General features: G+C 40.8%; 1 protein-coding gene across 5 annotated transcripts in view; it reads left to right on the top strand.

Moving 5' to 3' along the window:
- Nucleotides 1–18,198, top strand: part of lmtk2 (lemur tyrosine kinase 2) — a 94,041-nt gene that overhangs the window by 17,211 nt on the left and 58,632 nt on the right. For 3 of the 5 annotated variants that reach the window (XM_080448457.1, XM_080448455.1, XM_080448454.1), the window contains exons 2-4: nt 8,966–9,114; nt 12,150–12,303; nt 16,348–16,424. In XM_080448457.1, coding sequence (XP_080304583.1) covers nt 8,966–9,114; nt 12,150–12,303; nt 16,348–16,424 — 380 coding nt within the window. The remainder of the gene's footprint in view (nt 1–8,965; nt 9,115–12,149; nt 12,304–16,347; nt 16,425–18,198) is intronic. The other 2 variants (XM_080448458.1, XM_080448456.1) reach the window with 2 other exon arrangements.

Raw genomic sequence — 18,198 nt, 5'->3', positions numbered from 1 at the left:
TGGCAACACTGCTTAGAATTCTCTCTCAATGAAAAAGCACATCGTTTCGCCAGCAGAATGACCCTCCTCCTCCTCCTCCTCCTCCTCCTCACGGTTTATTTTACGTCCAGTCAGTGGCTGTGATTGATTGATTGATTGATTGATGGATGCTCGGTAGTACCCTGCCTCCTGTTCAGGTCAGCAAGCATCATCCCTGGATTCTTCCACCTTCGCCTGTGTGTGTGTGTGTGTGTTAGTTCTCAAATTCCGAAAATGTATGCTAATTAGAAATTAGTCGGGCCATGCCTCCGGGTTCCGTGAAAAAATAATAAAAAAATAATATATATATATATTTCCCCCCCAAAAAAGATGCCCTATACACCAATCCACGGAGCGCTGCCCTGTAGGGGGCGCCGCCATTGCTGCGGTGTCAGACTCAGTCAGCTGTTGCTGCGGTTCTGTCCGTCTGTTGACGTTACTCTTTACCTGCTTGGTTGGAGCAGCCATAAACTACACAGGTTCGTCCCGATTTTCTGTACATCTTTGTAAAGTTAGTGTTAGTAAAAGTTAGTAGAAGGAGGCATGAGCTCGGCCCTGGCCCTCCCTAGGTTGGCAGAGGGAAGGTAGTGGCCAGGATTACATGGACAATTGGCACTGGGTGTAAAAAATGGGGTTACAAAATCGTGGAATTTGTGAAATTTTTAAGTAAAAAAAAAAAAGTTAGTAAAAAAAATCTGTGGATTTGTGTATAGCGGCCGAACGGTAAAGCCGACAGAAATGGCAGTGGATGCGTTGGATGCAGCACAAACTGAATTTTTACTCGGATATCTAGTTCGTCGCCGTCCGACCTTCCTCGTCTGCGTTCTATAAAAAAAACAAGGCGAAAATGGCCAAAACTCAAACATCGAAAAAAAAGTGGCCGTTTTCAAGATGTTTTGGCCAGTATTTCTGGAACGGAAGGTTCAATCCTCTCAGTTCAAGGCTTGTTGGATGCGTGACTTTGAGGACATTAAGCAAACAATGACAATCTTTCTGGGTTTTGGGGGTTTTCAGGCCTAAAAGTATGGTAATTGATCGGCCCTGTTAGTGCCGGGACTTGATTTTCAGGCCCGTTGAGAACTCTAGTGTGTGTGTGTGTGTGTGTGTGTGTGTGAGAGAGATACATCTTGGTCACTTGTTTTTGTTTCGTAGTCTTCAGACGGATGCTATCTATTCTATATGGTTCATTCGTTGTTTACCTGGTTATCCCAGTTTCTTTGAGGCACTACAATACACTGCTCTCTCTCTGCACTCTTATTCATGTCATTATTTACCTCGTTTATTGACTAGACTTCACGCTTACTCTGCTTATTCCAATCTCACGCCTTGTAAGTCACTCTGGATGAGAGCGTCTGCTAAATGACTCACACTTCACATACACCCAATCCCAGTGGTGAAAGCAACTAAGTACATTTACTTAAGTACTGTACTTAAGTACAATTTTAAGGTACTTTTACTTTACTGGAGTATTTGTCTATACTTTTACTTCTACTCCACTACATCTCAAAGGCAAACATTGTGCTTTTACTCCACTACAATTATTTGAAAACTTTAGTTACTTGTTACTTTGCAGATATAAATTGTTAAACTTATATCATAGAACATACATTAACCACTTTAGCCCTATTTTATAGCTAGGCTATTTGAAAATAGCAGATCTACAAGCTCAGTTGTGAGGCTTGTAGATCGGCTATTTTCAAATATTTTAGTACTTTTACTTTTAAGTATATTTTGATACCAATACTTTTGTACTTTTACTCAAGTAAATTTTGAATTCCGTACTTTTACTTGTAACAGAGTACTTCTACTTTGCAGTATTGATACTTTTTCTTAAGTAAACCATTTTGAGTACTTTTTCCACCACTGGCCAATCCTAGTACCAGTATCTCCACCCTAGCATGCAGGTACAGACCTACTCTACCAATCCTAGCCCCAGCATCTCCCCCTAAAGCATGCAGGTACAGAGATACACATAAAGTGAGGAACCACTTTGGTTCGTTCGTTTTTTTCCCCGTCCTTCGTAAGTGGTAAGTAAGTACACCTCTCTCCATTTAGAGCGACATCCGCGGGGCCAACACGCCGACCTTGAATCTTTAATCCCCCCCACCTCATCAATATTTCACCGTGGACGTCGGTTTGCTAACAGCTGTGTTTAGCTACAGAATCCAGAAGCAAAAAAGTGTGGTAAAGCAAAGCGATGGAAGGGGGAACGCACGGTGGCACAGTCGGTATAGCGCTGTCGCCTCACAGCTAGAAGAAGGTCCTGGGTTCGATTCACGCCGCCGGGGGGGCGTGTTCTCTCCTCCGTGTGTCATCAGTGGCCATACCCTAGGTGGGGTTGGCGAAAGGGCCTTTCTGTGTGGAGTTTGCATTAGTGCTGCACGATTAATCGAAAAAAGATCGTGATCTCGATTCAGACACCTATGCGATCTCGATTTTCACGTTTTTCGATTTTCGATTTTCAATATTTTTTTGCTTAATATTTTTATATTTACAAAAGAATTGTGTGAGAATCGTGTGAGAATCGTGATCTCAATTCTTATGGAGGAAAATCGTGATTCTCATTTTAGCAAGAATCGTGCAGCCCTAGTTTGCATGTTCTCCCCTTGTTCCCTAGGGTAGGTACCCCTCACAAAAAAACATGCAGTAATCCAGGTCTCTATAGAAAATATACAAATCCCTAAAAAAGAAAAAGAACAATTTCATGTATCGATATGCAGACTAAACTCTGCGATTCTTGTATAACAATTAACAAACTTGTCACGTAAAATCACGATTCATAAAATGAAGTATATATATGTATATATTTCTTTACCCCATAGATCAGTGGTTCTCAACCAATGGTCCGGGGACCACCAAATGATGGACAGTTGGTAACCAAATGGACCCTTATTAGATCTTTAACTCTTGAGAGTGTAAATCGAAACCAAATGGACCCGAGTTTCATTTTACACTCTCAAGAGTTAAAGGGACTACATCATGAATTTTAACTTTTCCTTCTTTTTTGTGTTTTTGGTCTCCCCTACCTCTCTTCTATCCCCCAAAAATACCCCAGTTTCAGCACTCAGGCTTTCACAGCATATCTGGGGCTTTATGTAAATTGGTCTCAAAACAGGCTAAACTGATTTGGCCCTGAAAGTGACGTCACTAACGGTACAATCCCTCCCGTTTTTCAGTTCCAACTTTGGAAAAAAAAAGATTTTTTCTCTTTTTTTTTCTCAAACCTTTTGAAAAAACGTTTGAGGGACATAAACAATATGATATATTTTTTTTATATTCATGGTGTAGATCCTTTAAATTATTGTTAAACATTACTTAATTTACAAGAAGTTTCCACAATTAGAGAATGTAGAAGAATTGTTATGTTGTCATCAACATTGGCCTCTTATCTCTCCTATTGGTACCAACATCAACACAGCATGTGGAATTGTGGACAAAATCGTATCCAACGGTAACAAAATGTTCTACGTTTTGGGTCTGAGAGTCTAAATCTGATCAAACGGTGGTTCCGTGGCTCAAATGCCCAATAAATAATGGACCTTGGATATGAAAAAGGGTTGAAAACCACTGCCATAGATAGATAGATACGTGTTAAACGATGTGGAAGTACTAGCTGTACAGCGGCGTTTCCTCCTGACTTGGCAGGGCTACAGGCAGGGCTACACACACACACACACACACACACACACACACACACACACACACACACACACACACACACACACACACACACACACACACACACACACACACACACACACAGACAGATGGTGGCGAGCGGGAGGAAAGTGCTGCCTGAGCGCCCGTCAACATGGATCTGTGACTGTGAGACAATACATCTGGCAGAGACTAAATCCATTATCTGTGTGCTCTGCTGCAAACCGTGTTTGCCTTGTGGCTCATTCCAGTGGTTTTCAAACATTTTATGCCCCGATGCACACCAATGGGCAAGGCGAAAACAAATCCCGCACTCGTAGCGAAAATAGACCTACATTTGTGAAAACATAAAAAATAAAATGTTTTAACCCATTAACTCTTATACTGCCAAAAACGTTTATAAACGTTTTTTGAGAATTAAGCTATTGCCTGCAAAAACGTTTATAAATGTTTTTGAGAATTAAGCTATTGCCTGCCAAAAACGTTTACAAACGTAAAAAAATAAAAATAAACTGTGTGTGTGTTTATGTTGCTATATCAGTGGTGTTCCAACTGCTCCAAATGATATGTATTTGGCCACGGACCCCCATCTCAAAATATGTTGTTCCAGGGACCCCCAGATCGGAGTTAAAAATGTTCGCTTTAAAATGTATATATCATTTATATTCAAAGATTTGCACACATTTTTCACGATTTTTCAAAAAATAGCAGATCTACAAGCTATGAGCTTGTAGATCTGCTATTTCTGAATGGCCAAAGAAACTGAGTGGGAAAATGAGTGCACAGACACAAAGTACTGATGTAGTGAAAAACAACAAAACAACATTTCAGTTTTTCACCACAGTATATATTACAATAATAATGTGGTCGTCACAAAATCCCAAGAGAGACACCTGGACTTGTCTCACACCACGGCACGCCATTTGGGAACCACTGGTTTATATTCTACACATAGGAGGAGGACTATAGAAGCGTGACAGAGTGTGCTAGTGTCTCTTCTTGGGACTCTTCATCGCTCACTGGTCATTATTGCTGCCATCACACTGCAGCATGAGCATGCATGCACCTCTGACCAGGTTTAAAGTAAACCTGGTCAGAACTATTGCTGCCAGTGTGTGTGTGTGTGTGTGTGTGTGTGTGTGTGTGTGTGTGTGTGTGCACTTATGACCAGGTTTGAAGCTCCTGTTTAAATGGTTAGTTTTTCCATCAGTGAGGGCCCTCAGTAGGGAAGCACAATATTGAAATTTTAGCCGATAACATATTTAATTGAGGAGCAGCAATGGATGTATAGGGGAAGGTTGCCTAGCTAAATGTGGTTCTGGTTTAAATGTGGTATTACAGGCTCTTTTTCCTCTTGGAAGGTAAACCCAGAAACCTGTCTTAACCTGAAACTTTTCCAGAACCCGTGAAGTTCTGTGATTGTTGTTCTGTTTTGACTAAAATATTTGGTTCCAGGGACCCCCAGAAGCAAAGATTTGAGTTAAAAATGTTCGCTTTAAAACAATATATATTCAAAGATTTGCGCAGATCTTCATACTTTTTCAAAAATAGCAGATCTACAAGCTCGTAGCGCGGCACTCGGTGCCGCGCTACGAGCTTGTAGATCTGCTATTTTTGAATAGCCCAAAGTGTAAAATAATGCTTTTTCTTGAGCTCAAATCAAAAAGTGACACAGATGCGTTCCAGGTCGTTAATGGGTTAAGAAGCATCAATGGATGGAGGGATGTGGTTTGCCTCATTTAAAAAAAACTTGATTCTACTCTGCTTGTGGTAGTAAGGCTATGCGAGGCGAAAACGCTGGCTCTAGTTCCCCAAAGCGAAGTCCTTTTGGAAGCGGCTTACACTGTGTGTGTGTGTGTGTGTGTGTGTGTGTGTGTGTGTGTGTGTGTGTGTGTGGCGCAGTTGTCAGGAGAGATGCTCTCTCTCTCTCTCTCTCTCTCCTGTGCTGCTGCCGCCGCCCGGGCCCCGGCTCGGGCTCTGCCGCTGTGTCTGTGATGCGAGTCCAGCAGACAGCTGGAAGTAGGTCTCTGCTGCTACGCATGTATTCAGCAGCACCTGCTCTCCCTGGGCTGGCTGTCTCTCTGTCTCTCTGGTGTAGTGTAGTGTAGTGTAGTGTGTGTGTGTGTGTGTGTGTGTGTGTACTGTAGGCTGATTCAACAGAAGGAGAACCAGTAGGGGAGGATGCTTCTTCTCAGGCTGACAGGCTGTACCTGATGTGTTATGATGTGGGTGAACGGATAAATGGCGGTGGGGGGTAAACACCCATGCTGGCTCTCTCTCTCCCTCATTGTCGTTTCTCTCTTGCTCTGTATTGCACATGTTTCGGGGGGCGCTACCCACACGTCTAGCTGTGTTGCTCATTCCACGAATGCCCGATCCTTACAAGCTGTACCTCGTTGTAAAGGTGACTAAATCAACGATAAACAATGATACAAAACACAATACCAATTGGTATTATTAAAGGGGAGAAATAATCGACCGAAGTTTAAGTTTCCGAACTTTTTGTGGGCAGTTTATACTCAATTCGATTTGCACACATTTTCACGATTTTTCAAAAATAGCAGATCTACAAGCTCATAGCGCGGCTCCGAGCTTGTATATCTGCTATTTTTGAATAGCCAGCCTCTCAAAAACAATAGCCAAAGACATCCAAGACAACATCTTGCTCTGTATTGCTCTCGCTCTCCCTCACACACCTACAGTATCAGTAAGAGACATGGAAAGAGCAGCAGTGTGATATATTTATATATATATATATCAGTTATTTATGGTGCGTGGCACGGCACCCAGAGCCGGGACCATAGAATATTAGAAAGCAGTGGCTTGACGCGTTGGTTGATGTCAGAGTGCGGTGACAGAGCGGCTGGTTAGAATCCGTGCTGTCGGCACTCTCTGCACCGCTGGCCCACCGGAGCATACCGCTCAACCACAGGCAGGGACTGCAACCAAATACTGATGGTTATAATTCTCATGAATCAATTAACACGTTTTTCATTTGAGAGTAATCTGTTAGATCGGAAAATGACGGCGGTCTGTAACAAAGCCTGTAAAATGCTCCCTTCAGTGTTTGGATTTTAACCCATTAAGACCTGAGGCGATTCTTAAAAATGTTTTTAGAAAAAAAAAAACAGTTTTTTGAAAAAAAATCTGAAAAATATTTTTTCACGATTTTTCAAAAATAGTAGATCTACGAGTTCATAGCGCGGCACTCGGTGCCGCGCTATGAGCTTGTATATCTGCTATTTTTGAATAGCCAAAGAAATCTAAAGTGACACAGATGCGTTCCAGGTCTCAATGGGTTAAATCTCCGGTAGATGGATAGTGATACAGGTATACAGTACACCAGTCCACTGTATCACTGTCCAAACAATCCTTTTGTTAGCTGTAACCGGACACTACTGCTACTCCTGTTGACACTATACCGCTACTCCTGTTGTCCCTCTAGAATATAACGCATTGCCTGGCCTCAGCACCAGTGTTGATTTTGACAGCAAATCTTGACTTAACTTAATTTTAACTAGTTATAGTCTTTTGAATAAAATTCCATTTAGTTTTATTCATATTTTAGTCATTCTGAAATGTTTTACTTTTTGTCTAGTTTCGTCGACTAAATATAAGATTATAGTCGACTAAATCTACAGTTGATTTAGTCGAGTAAAATGAATTTTGGCGGTGCCTTGATGGCGTCGTAATGGCTGATTTTACACTTGGTTGCATGCTGAAAATAGCCGATCTACAAGCTCGCAACGCGTCGCAGCGCGATGCGTTGCGAGCTTGTAGATCGGCTATTTTCAGCATGCAACACCCGAGAGCGCAACCAAACATAAAGTGACTTGTCTTTTAGTTCTACTGGATCTCTTCTCCACTAATAATAATAATAATAATAATACCTGGAATTTATATAGCGCTTTTCTGAGTACTCAAAGTCGCTTTACATGCTAAACTAAGTAGAACAAAATAAAAACAAAACAACTTTAACAAGAGAATACAGAGAATAAAAAGTTAAAAAAGCTGCAGAAGGCCAGGGTATAAAACAAAAGTTGAGACTAGGGTGGTAGGAGATCAGCTAGGTGGGAAAAGCAGTTCTGAAGAGGTGGGTTTTGAGGGAGGTTTTGATGTGAGGTGGGAGTGGGTTCCAGAGGGTGGGTGCTGCAACGGAGAATGCCCTATCACCCCAGGTGCGCTTGTTTTTTTTTGGTGGGGAATTTGAGGAGGTTGGCATCGCTGGATCTGAGGGGAACGGGTGGGGACGTGGTTGTGAAGGAGGTCGGAAATGTATTGGGATGTATTGGGATGTATTGTGGGTGATGATGAGGATTTTGAAGTTGATTCTGTGTTTGACCGGGAGCCAGTGGAGGTCACGGAGGACTGGTGTGATGTGGTCTCTGGAGCGGGTGTGAGTGAGCAGGCGGGCGGCTGAGTTCTGTACATATTGAAGTTTATTGAGGGTTTTGGCTGTGATACCGTGGAGGATGCTGTTGCAGTAGTCTAACCGACTAGTTAGACTACTGCTACTACTACTACTAGTCTAACCACTAGTCCCTCACGAACATTTTAGTCAACCTTTTATTGACGAAATTGCCAATATATTAACTCTATAACTGCCAAAGACGTTTATAAACGTCTTTGGGCCTTCAGCTATTGCCTGCCAAAGACGTTTAAAAACGTCTTTGTCACGTCTTTTTAGAATTTTTTTTTTTTTGAAAAAACTTTTTTCAAAAAAAAAAAATTTCTAAAAAGATTCTCTAATTATTTAAGATTGACACCTTTTCGATATTCCAAACGAATAAGGAGATAACAATTCCCAAAGATTTGCTGCTCCATCCACTTCAATGTTAAAATTGAAACGGACAAACAATTCACAATGTTTTTTGGTTTGAAACTACTGGTTTTGAGCTATTTTCAAACATCAAACAACACATGACAACAAGGTCAAATTGACCTCGTTGACATTTGTGAAACCACACCTGAATCTCATCTGTGATTAGAAATTATCTGGGATCAATCATACTGGAGAAAAATATTCTGTGGCTATGCGAAAAGGTACCAAAATCGGTCAAAACCCTGGCAGAGGCTACAGACTTTTTGAAAAAACTCTGGCAGGGTAAGAGTTAAGTCCTAGTTGTAGTCATCGTTGCTTAGTTTTTATTTCGTTTTTATTTCGTTTTCGTCTGTGAAAAAAGGTAGTCGACGAACATTTTTCGTCATAGTTTTAGTCTACAAAATCAACACTGCCCAGCACTAGTGTATATTACTGACCAATGCCATCGTCGATCGCTTGTCATTTCAGGAGAGAGTGGAGGAGGAGGAGGAGGAGGAGGAGGAGGGGACGCGTACCTGTCCTTGTCTCTGGTGGTGTCCCTGACGTCACTGGCAGCCCTGGTGGTGCTGCTGGCAAACTGCGTCACCTGCTGCAAGGAGCGAGAGATCAACTTCAAGGTGAGAACACTTGACGGGAGGGCATTTATTAGCACCCAACCTTCCCCACCCACCGCCAGCCAGCCAGCCAGCCTGTGCGCCCCACCCCGCCCTGCCCGTGGCACCCCAACACACAGGATGATGGTGATGCTTTTCACAGGAGAGAGAGAGAGAGAGAGTGCTGACACGGAGACAGTTGTCACGTAGAGCTGGGTGACACGTCCACTTCGCCAGAGGAATCCATGTGTTTTAACCCATTAAGACCTGGAACTGTGTCATTTTTAGATTTGAGCTAAAAAGCATTATTTTACACTTTGGGCTATTCAAAAATAGCAGATATACAAGCTCATAGCGCGGCACCGAGTGCCGCGCTACGAGCTTGTAGATCTGCTATTTTTGAAAATTCGTGAAAATTCGTGAAAATCTTTGAAAATATATATTTTTAAAGCGAACATTTTTAACTCAAATCTTTGCTTCTGGGGGGTCCCTGGAACAAAATATTTTGATGGGGGTCCGCGGCCAAATACATATCATTTTGGGGGTCCTTGACATGAAAAAGTTTGAGAACCACTGATATAGAAACATACGTTTTTCAGAAAACTGTTGAGATTTAGGAGACATGTAGAATCGGCTTCAGGTCTCAATGGGTTAATGAACAATACAATATGAGGAATTCAGTTTAGAGACGTATTGAAAGGAAAAAAAAACACATTTTAGGACCCCTAGCTTCCCTATTCTGGGGCAAACGTTCAGCGCAAATAGCAGATCTACAAGATTTAAGGTCCTTACACACCGGGGCGATTTTTTTCATGCGAATAATATGTTTTTTTTTAAAAAAAACTTATAAAGTCAATGCAAGCTTCCACACCAGTTTCGCGGAGTGAAAAAAAGCGTCTTTTAATTATTCAGAACGAGTCCGAATTTTGCGTATATTCGCATATTCGCCGGTGTGTAACCGCCTAAACAATGCAAGACTGGCTCAGATACAATTTCTCATTTTAATCGAGAACGCTTACGCCTTTTGGCCTCAGCCTTCCTCAGAGCAGATTAAAAAGTCACTTTTTAATCTGCTCTGAGGATGAGCAAGCGTTCTCATTAAAATGAGAAATTGTATCTGAAGCCAGTCTTGCATTGTTTATTTTGGAGTGCCGCCTTTTCCACTCCGGTGGTATTTGATTTAAGTTGTACGTATGTATAGCTGAGCAGCCACTGCCTAAACAAAAAAGGCATTCAGAGGAAGCGCACCTGTTTTTCTTTCTTAGCAGATCTACAAGCTTGCGTAGTGAGCTTGTAGACCGTCTATTTTCGGTGAAGAGATTTTTGTGTAGAGGGGAGGGAAAAAAAGGCCCCTGAGGGACTCCGGTCAGGAAAGCGTATATAGGGGTTAAAGTGTAAGGGAAAAATATCTAACTTTGTCCCTGTTGCTTGGCTCTTTTAACTCATTCCCTGCCACTGACGTAATAAACGTAATTATTCCCGTTTACCAATCCTGCCACTGACGTAAAAAACATATATATATATATATATATTTTATTTTTTTTTGACCCAAAGACCAAGGAGATATGATTTTTCGAAGATCTAGACTCCCATCCACTTCCTTGTTAACTTAAAACTTAAAAATTCTGTATCTCGGCTCTACTCTCGGCTCTAGTACTTTTTTTTTCCGATGAAAAATCTCAATCTGGCAGTGGGCAAACGCGGCCAGCAATAATTGTGGCAGTGAATGAGTTAACTTGAACCCTTTTAATGTAATTTTAATGCTGTGATGAAAACCCTGGCGGGCCAGCTGTGCTGTGACCGTGGCGCTATTCAACATCTGCAGCTCTCTGTCGCCTACCACCGATCTCACTCATTTGGATTCCGTGTCGTCACTGTCGGGTGGAAATCTTGTATGTCCAACACCGTCAAGGCTGTTTCAGACGAGGAGTGAGTGACGCAGGCGTTCTCGCTTGGATCAGCGGGGATCGCGCCACGATCATCGTTGTTTTGTCTGTTCTATGTTCTGATAGAGCTCGTTACTATAGAGTGTCCTGTCCATATAAAGAGTCTCCATGTCTCTCCAGCTCTTTATAAAACAGAAAATGTATTTTGTAGTTTTTTTTTTTTTTTTTTTAGTTTCATTTCCAATTTTATCCAACCAGGACAGAGAACTCAATCAGGATATAGATTAAACAAGTGAAATTGGAAGTGATGACACTAAGAAATGAGCAGACAAAATTTTTACTGGAACACTATACAAATTAAGCTTAAAAATGGGTACTTTCTCCTGATTGGCTGAGATTTTGACACCTACCGAAAAATGTATTTTCTGTTTATTAAAGAGCTGGAGAGACAGGGAGACATCTGTTACTGAACAAACACTCTATAGCAATGATTACTATCAGAATATAGTGCTTTAACCTTTTAACAAAATACTTTTTGTTTTAACCAAAAAATATCACTTACCCTACCTTTAACTCTTTCAATGCCATGCTTATTTATGGAATTTTGGTTCCGAGTGCCACAGCAAAATTCATTGTAAAAAAAAAAAGTGCTTAGGAGCCGAGATACAGCCTTTTTCAGTAAAAAGTTAAACAAGAAGTGAATGGAGCAGCAAATCTTCAAATCATCATATCTTGGGTTCTGAACATGTTTTTCCCCCCAAAAAATTTAAACGTTTTTTATTTTTTTATTTTTATTTTTTTCATGATGTCTTTGACGTCCTGTGGCACACGGTGCGGTGCGTCAGGCCTCTTGACGTCTTTGACGTCATGTGGCACTGAATGAGTTAAAACTCAATATTTATAAAAACCCACTGACACGCCGAAACACTTTCACTTTAATGTCAGAGATGTTAAATCAGAGCTGATCTACAAGCTTGCGGCGCATTGTAGAGCTTGTAGATCGCAATTTTTTCTACTTTAGTGTGACAATGTAGTATGAATTCATTTCCCCCCAAATAAACGTTAAAAAGTAGAAAATTGGAGATCCGAGGTTCCTGCCCGACAGCATGGATATGCTTTGGTTATATTGTCCATCACTGCGTCTTCTAACTCCCACTAACTCCTCCTTCTCAGGAGTTTGAGGACCACTTCGACGATGAGATCGACTTCACCCCCCCGGGAGAGGACACCCCGTCCATGCAGTCCCCGGCCGAGGTCTACACCCTGGCTGTACCCCCCGTAGCCCTGCCCGGACCCCCACACCTCGACCCACCCCCTCGCATTGCTGGTAAGACCTACACGCACACACACACACACACACATGCATACACACACATGCACGCACACACACACACACACCAGTGGTGGAAAAAGTACTCCGATATTTTACTTAAGTAAAAGTATCAATACTGCAATATAGAAATACTCCGTTACAAGTAAAAGTCCAGAATTCAAAATGTACTTGAGTAAAAGTACAAAAGTATTGGCATCAAAATATACTTAAAGTACCAAAAGTAAAAGTACAAAAATATTTGAAAATAGCAGATCTACAAGCTCACAACGCGTCGCATCGCGACGCGTTGTGAGCTTGTAGATCGGCTATTTTCAAATAGCCTAGGTATAAAATAGGGCTAAATTGGTCTGAAAAGTAACTAGTAACTAAAGTTTTTAAATAATTGTAGTGGAGTAAAAGTACAATATTTGCCTCTGAGATGTAGTGGAGTAGAAGTAAAAGTATTGGAAATTGGAAATACTCAATTAAAGTACAAATACCTCAAAATTTTACTTGAGTACAGTACTTAAGTAAATGTACTTAGCTACTTTTCACCATTGATGCACACGCATCAGAAGTGTATGTATATAGGGTTGCATCATTTTTCAAAATTACACAATTTGTCATGCAGTTTTATGTGCAGTTTGGACTTATCTTTGCAGTTGAACCACACACACACACACACACACACACACACACACACACACACACACACACACACACACACACACACACACACACACACGCACACACACGCACGAATGCTATGACTTTTCTATGTCTTTAACCTATTAAGACCTGTGGCCGATTCTTAACAAATGTCTTCTAAATCCTAACAGTTTTTTGGAAAAAAATACCAGTGGTTCACAAACATTGTCATGTCAAAGCGCGGCACTCGGCGCCGCGCTATGAGCTTGCATATCTGCTATTTTTGAATAGCCAAAGTATAAAATAATGGATAAAGTGGTTAAAATCTAAAATGACAGATGCTTTCCCGGTCTTTAATGGGTTAACCCATTAAGACCTGAGGCGATTCTTAAAAATGTTTTCTAAATCCTAACAGTTTTTTTTTTTTAATGCAAAAAAAAAAAAAATCTCGATTTTTCCAAAAATAGCAGATCTACAAGCTCATAGCGCGGCACTCGGTGCCGCGCTATGAGCTTGTATATCTGCTATTTTTGAATAGCCAAAGAAATCTAAAGTGACACAGATGCGTTCCAGGTATTAATGGGTTAAACAGCACATTACATGGGCAGCTTATGGGTTATTGTACTGCTACTGAGTCTGCTGACTGCATGTGAGTCACTGAAGAGCTACCCCTCTAATATTATGCAGGAAAAGGCTACTGTAAATGGCCGGGTTGTAATGGCACAAAGGCCCTCTGTGTCATGCTATAGGTCTAGAGACGTAATGTGGGGATTATATAACATAGTAGTGGTTTACATCATGATGATGAATGCCTGGGAAGCTTGGTCTTGACTCTGTCACCAAGTTTCATAAGACTATAAGAACACTTAACTCAAACACAGCCGTTGACCAGGGCTGGGCAATTAGCTGAGAATATATTTGAAACCGATATTTAGGCGAGACTTCATATCCGAATAATCGAGAATTGATATCGTTTTCAGGCATTTGTTTCGAGAGTTAATTAGTTTGAGTTAGTTTTAGTTTTAGGGGATAGTCGGGGGGCTACTGGGCGAGATTCGAAAAGCTCATAAAAATAGTGAAAATAGCCAATCTACAAGCTCAAGATTGGCTATTTTTGCTATTTTTGAAGAAAACATATTAGATAGAAGACAAACCAAGAAAAAATTTCTCTATGATTTTTGTTAGTTTAAACACCGTTTTTTTTTTGTAAAGCCTTGTTTTTTTTTTGTTTTCTTTTGATGAACTAAAATGTTTGTCTAGTTTCTGTTATTTTGTTAGTTTTAGTTAAAGGTAGGGTAAGTGATATTTTGTATTTTTATTTATTTTGGTTAAAACGTTTTAGGTACAATATATTCTGATAGTAATCATTGCTACAGAGTGTTTGTTCGGTCACACAGGGGTTTCTCCAGCTCTTTAGTAAACAGAATATGCTACATTTTCAGGTAGGTGACAACATTTAAGCCAATCAGGAGAGAGCACTGAAAATGCATTTTCTGTTTAATAAAGAGACATGGGAGACTCCTTTTACTGAACAAACACTCTATAGCAATGAGTACTATCAGTATAGAGCTATTTAACACTTGTTTTAACAAAAGTAAATCATTTACCCTACCTTTAACTATAATAAGCCTACATGTGTCACTTTAGATTTCTTTGGCTATTCAAAAAACAGCAGATATACAAGCTCATAGGAGCTTGTAGATCTGCTATTTTTGAAAAATCTTGAAAAAAAATGTTTTAGATCTTTTTCCAAAAACTGTTAGGATTTAGATTTTTTTTAAAGAATCGCCTCAGGTCTTAACGGGTTAGGACAGAAAAGTTGTTAGTTGTATGGGGTCCCGTGTGCTACAACACGCACAGGACTACTGAGCACAAGTTGCAAAGTGTTTACCGCGGCCTGTGTCACGGAAAAAATCCCAGAACGCCACTGTGTGCACAATTCTGTTCAATAACTTGAGTAAATTTTGCCCAGGTGACAGCAGCCAGATAACTCGGCAGAACGGCAGACAAAAATATAGTCAAAACCTTGCAGGCTAATCTCTCCTGACATGCAAATGGCCAATAATTACAAATTGATTCCATGCAGCTTAGCTTATCGAGTGGTTTTGTCTGGTTTTTGTTGGCCCGGGCCACTGCGTTCAATACGTGTCCGACAGACACGGCGCTGATGTGGCGTCTGAACGTTTGTCTTTGTCCTCTCTGAGAACAACCCACGTTTTTGTGTTGCAGTGTTGATGTCGTCGACTAAAACTATTAGGGGTGTTGGAAAAAAATCGATTCGAATACGAATCGCGATTCTACTGTTGGACGATTCAGAATCGATTCTCTTTTTTTTTTTTTTGGGAGGATCTTAGATTTACCTTTGTGTGTTTACATTATTATCAGTTGATAAAACCTTTACAATTATAAAAGCTACATAAATGTACTCTGTTGAATCAAGAATCGTTTTGAATCGAGAATCGTTTTGAATCGAGAATCGTTTGAATCGGAAAAAAATGATTTTGAATCGAGAATCGTTTGTTTTGAAAAAATCGATAAAAATTGGAATCTTGACCCCAAGAATCGGAATCGAATCGAATCGTGAGATAGCAGACGATTCACAGCCCTAAAAACTATGACGAAAAATGTTCGTCGAGTACCTTTTTTCACTGACGAAAACTAAATAAAACCTAAGCTACGATGACTAAAACTAAGACTAAATATACTGACAATTTCGTCAACAAATACAAACTAGACTAAACTGTTAGTGAGGGATCTAGTGGAGAAGAGATCCAATAGAACTAAATGACATGTCATTTTATGTTTGGTTTGCGCGTGGGTGTTGCGCTGCGACGTGTTGTGAGCTTGTAGATCTACTATTTTCAGCATGCAACCAAGTGTAAAATCAGCCATTACGACGTCATCAAGGCACCGCCGAAATACATTTTAGTCGACTAAATGAACTAGATTTAGTCGACTATAATCTTATATTTATTTATCATAATATTTTTATACTAAAACTAGACAAAAACTAAAACATTTCAGATGACTAAAATATGACTAAAACTAAACGGGATTTTATTCAAAAGACGTTGTGGTGGTTCTTTGTATAACGGTGTGTGTTGTGTTGTGGTGGTTTGTATAGCGGTGTGTGTTGTGTTGTGGTGGTTTGTATAGCGGTGTTTTGGTGGTTCTTTATATAACGGTGTGTGTGTGATGTGTTGTGGTGGTTCTTTATATAACGGTGTGTGTGTGATGTGTTGTGGTGGTTCTTTATGTAACGGTGTGTGTGTGATGTGTTGTGGTGGTTCTTTATGTAACGGTGTGTGTGTGATGTGTTGTGGTGGTTCTTTATATAACGATGTGTGTGTGTGTGATGTGTTGTGGTGGTTCTTTATATAACGGTGTGTGGTTGTGGTTTTCTTCACACAGAGGGATCCACAGGCTCCCAGGTGGCACGGCACAGTCTCAGTTACATCCAGGAAATTGGCAACGGCTGGTTCGGCAAGGTAGGATTTACTCTGTGCACGCACACACTCGCACACGCACACACTCGCACACACTCACTCTCGCGCGCACACACACACACACACACACACACACACACACACACACACACACACACACACACACACACACACACACACACACACACACAGGTTTTATATTAGGATTGTTCATTACTGTATAGTTTACTGTATTCTACAGCTGAGCCTGTCCAGTATTTTCATTTACAAGTAAGACGCGCGAACGAGGGAAGCGAGCGCCAAAAAAAAAAAAAAAAAAAAAAAAAACAATTAAAAAATACAAAAAAAATCTGCGTTAAAAGGAGCATCTTAGAAAAATACAAATTCACCAAAAAAAAACGTTGAATGTTTTTGAACAATTCAACAAAGTGTTTGAAGTGCCTGTTTCACCCACTTCCGGGGGGGCGGAGCCAAAATCCGAGCCCGAAGTATTCGTTCGTAGACCCCCACTTAGGGGGGGTAGAAAAAGTTTCGGAGCGATTCGGGCACTTTTCATTTAACATGGGGTTTCAATGGGGAGTTTTTGGGAGCCTTCTCCGGGGCGTGGCTTCCGGGGGAAGGGGCGGGCTTAAACGCAACCTTGACAGGTGTGTTCAGTTTTCAAAGACCTTTCATTTGATGTATGGTACGTCTAAATTGGACATTTACTTATCTCAGAGGAGCTGCACACAGGCAGTGCACACAGAGAGACAACCCGAGCACGGTTTCATAGTAAGCTCCACTTGCGCTTTCAATTCTGTTTTTTTTTTGGGGGGGGGGGTTCATTTAAAAAATAATGTGTATGCCCAATTAAAGGAATCATTTTAGTTTTTATATTAATGAGTAATGACTGGCTGTCACGCTTAATTAATAAAGACAATTCTAAGAGTGATTTAAGAGATGTTGTCTTTGTGCTGGAGTTCATCCCCACACGGGCCATCAGCCAGACCCAGGCACATTACACACACACGTGTAATGGCATCTCTAAATTTAGCCTGAGGATTAAGACAAAAACACCGTGACACCAAACTGTTTTGGCTCTGATTATGTTGTTCTGTGGAAATGCACTAGAGAGAAAGTGACATTACGTTACAGAGAATAACAGACAGATGAACATGACGACCGTGTGATATCGTCTATTGCATGGGGTCTTCAACCTTTCCAGGCCAAGGACCCCCTTAGCTGAGAGAGAGATGAAGCAGGGACCCCCTCTACATATTGTATAAAATTGTGTTGCAGATTAAACCTTTTCATAGATTTCATCAGTGTTGTGTGAATGTTTTTTATTTATTTCACTTCAAACCCTCAATACTTAGTCATCTTGATCGTCGGCTCTGTACTTGATCTGCTCTTTTTTCCTTCTACACCAAACCTCTTTGCCGAAAATAGCCGATCTACAAGCACACAACGCCTCGCAGCGCGAGGCGTTGTGTGCTTGTAGATCTGCTATTTTTTGACAAATGTTCCCCTCAGAGCAGGGATTTAAAGGGTTGAAGTGCTTAATGTAAAAAAAAAAAAAAATCCTATCACACGAAGATTTGGCGGCCCCCCCTGTAGCAGTGGTGGAAAAAGTACTCAAATTCTTTACTTAAGTAAAAGTACCAATACTGCAATATAAAAATACTCTGTTACAAGTAAAAGTCCAGAATTCAAAATTTACTTGAGTAAAAGTACAGAAGTTTTGGCGTCAAAATGTACTTAAAGCACCAAAAGTAAAAGTACTAAAATGTTTGTAAATAGCAGATCCACAAGCTCACAACGCGTCGCATCGCGACGC

The sequence above is a fragment of the Gymnoscopelus braueri genome (assembly GCF_963280865.1).
Source record: "Gymnoscopelus braueri genome assembly, chromosome: 13".
Lineage (NCBI taxonomy): Eukaryota > Metazoa > Chordata > Actinopteri > Myctophiformes > Myctophidae > Gymnoscopelus > Gymnoscopelus braueri.
Note: the sequence above shows the minus strand (reverse complement) of the source record. Positions and strands in the feature narration are given on the sequence as shown.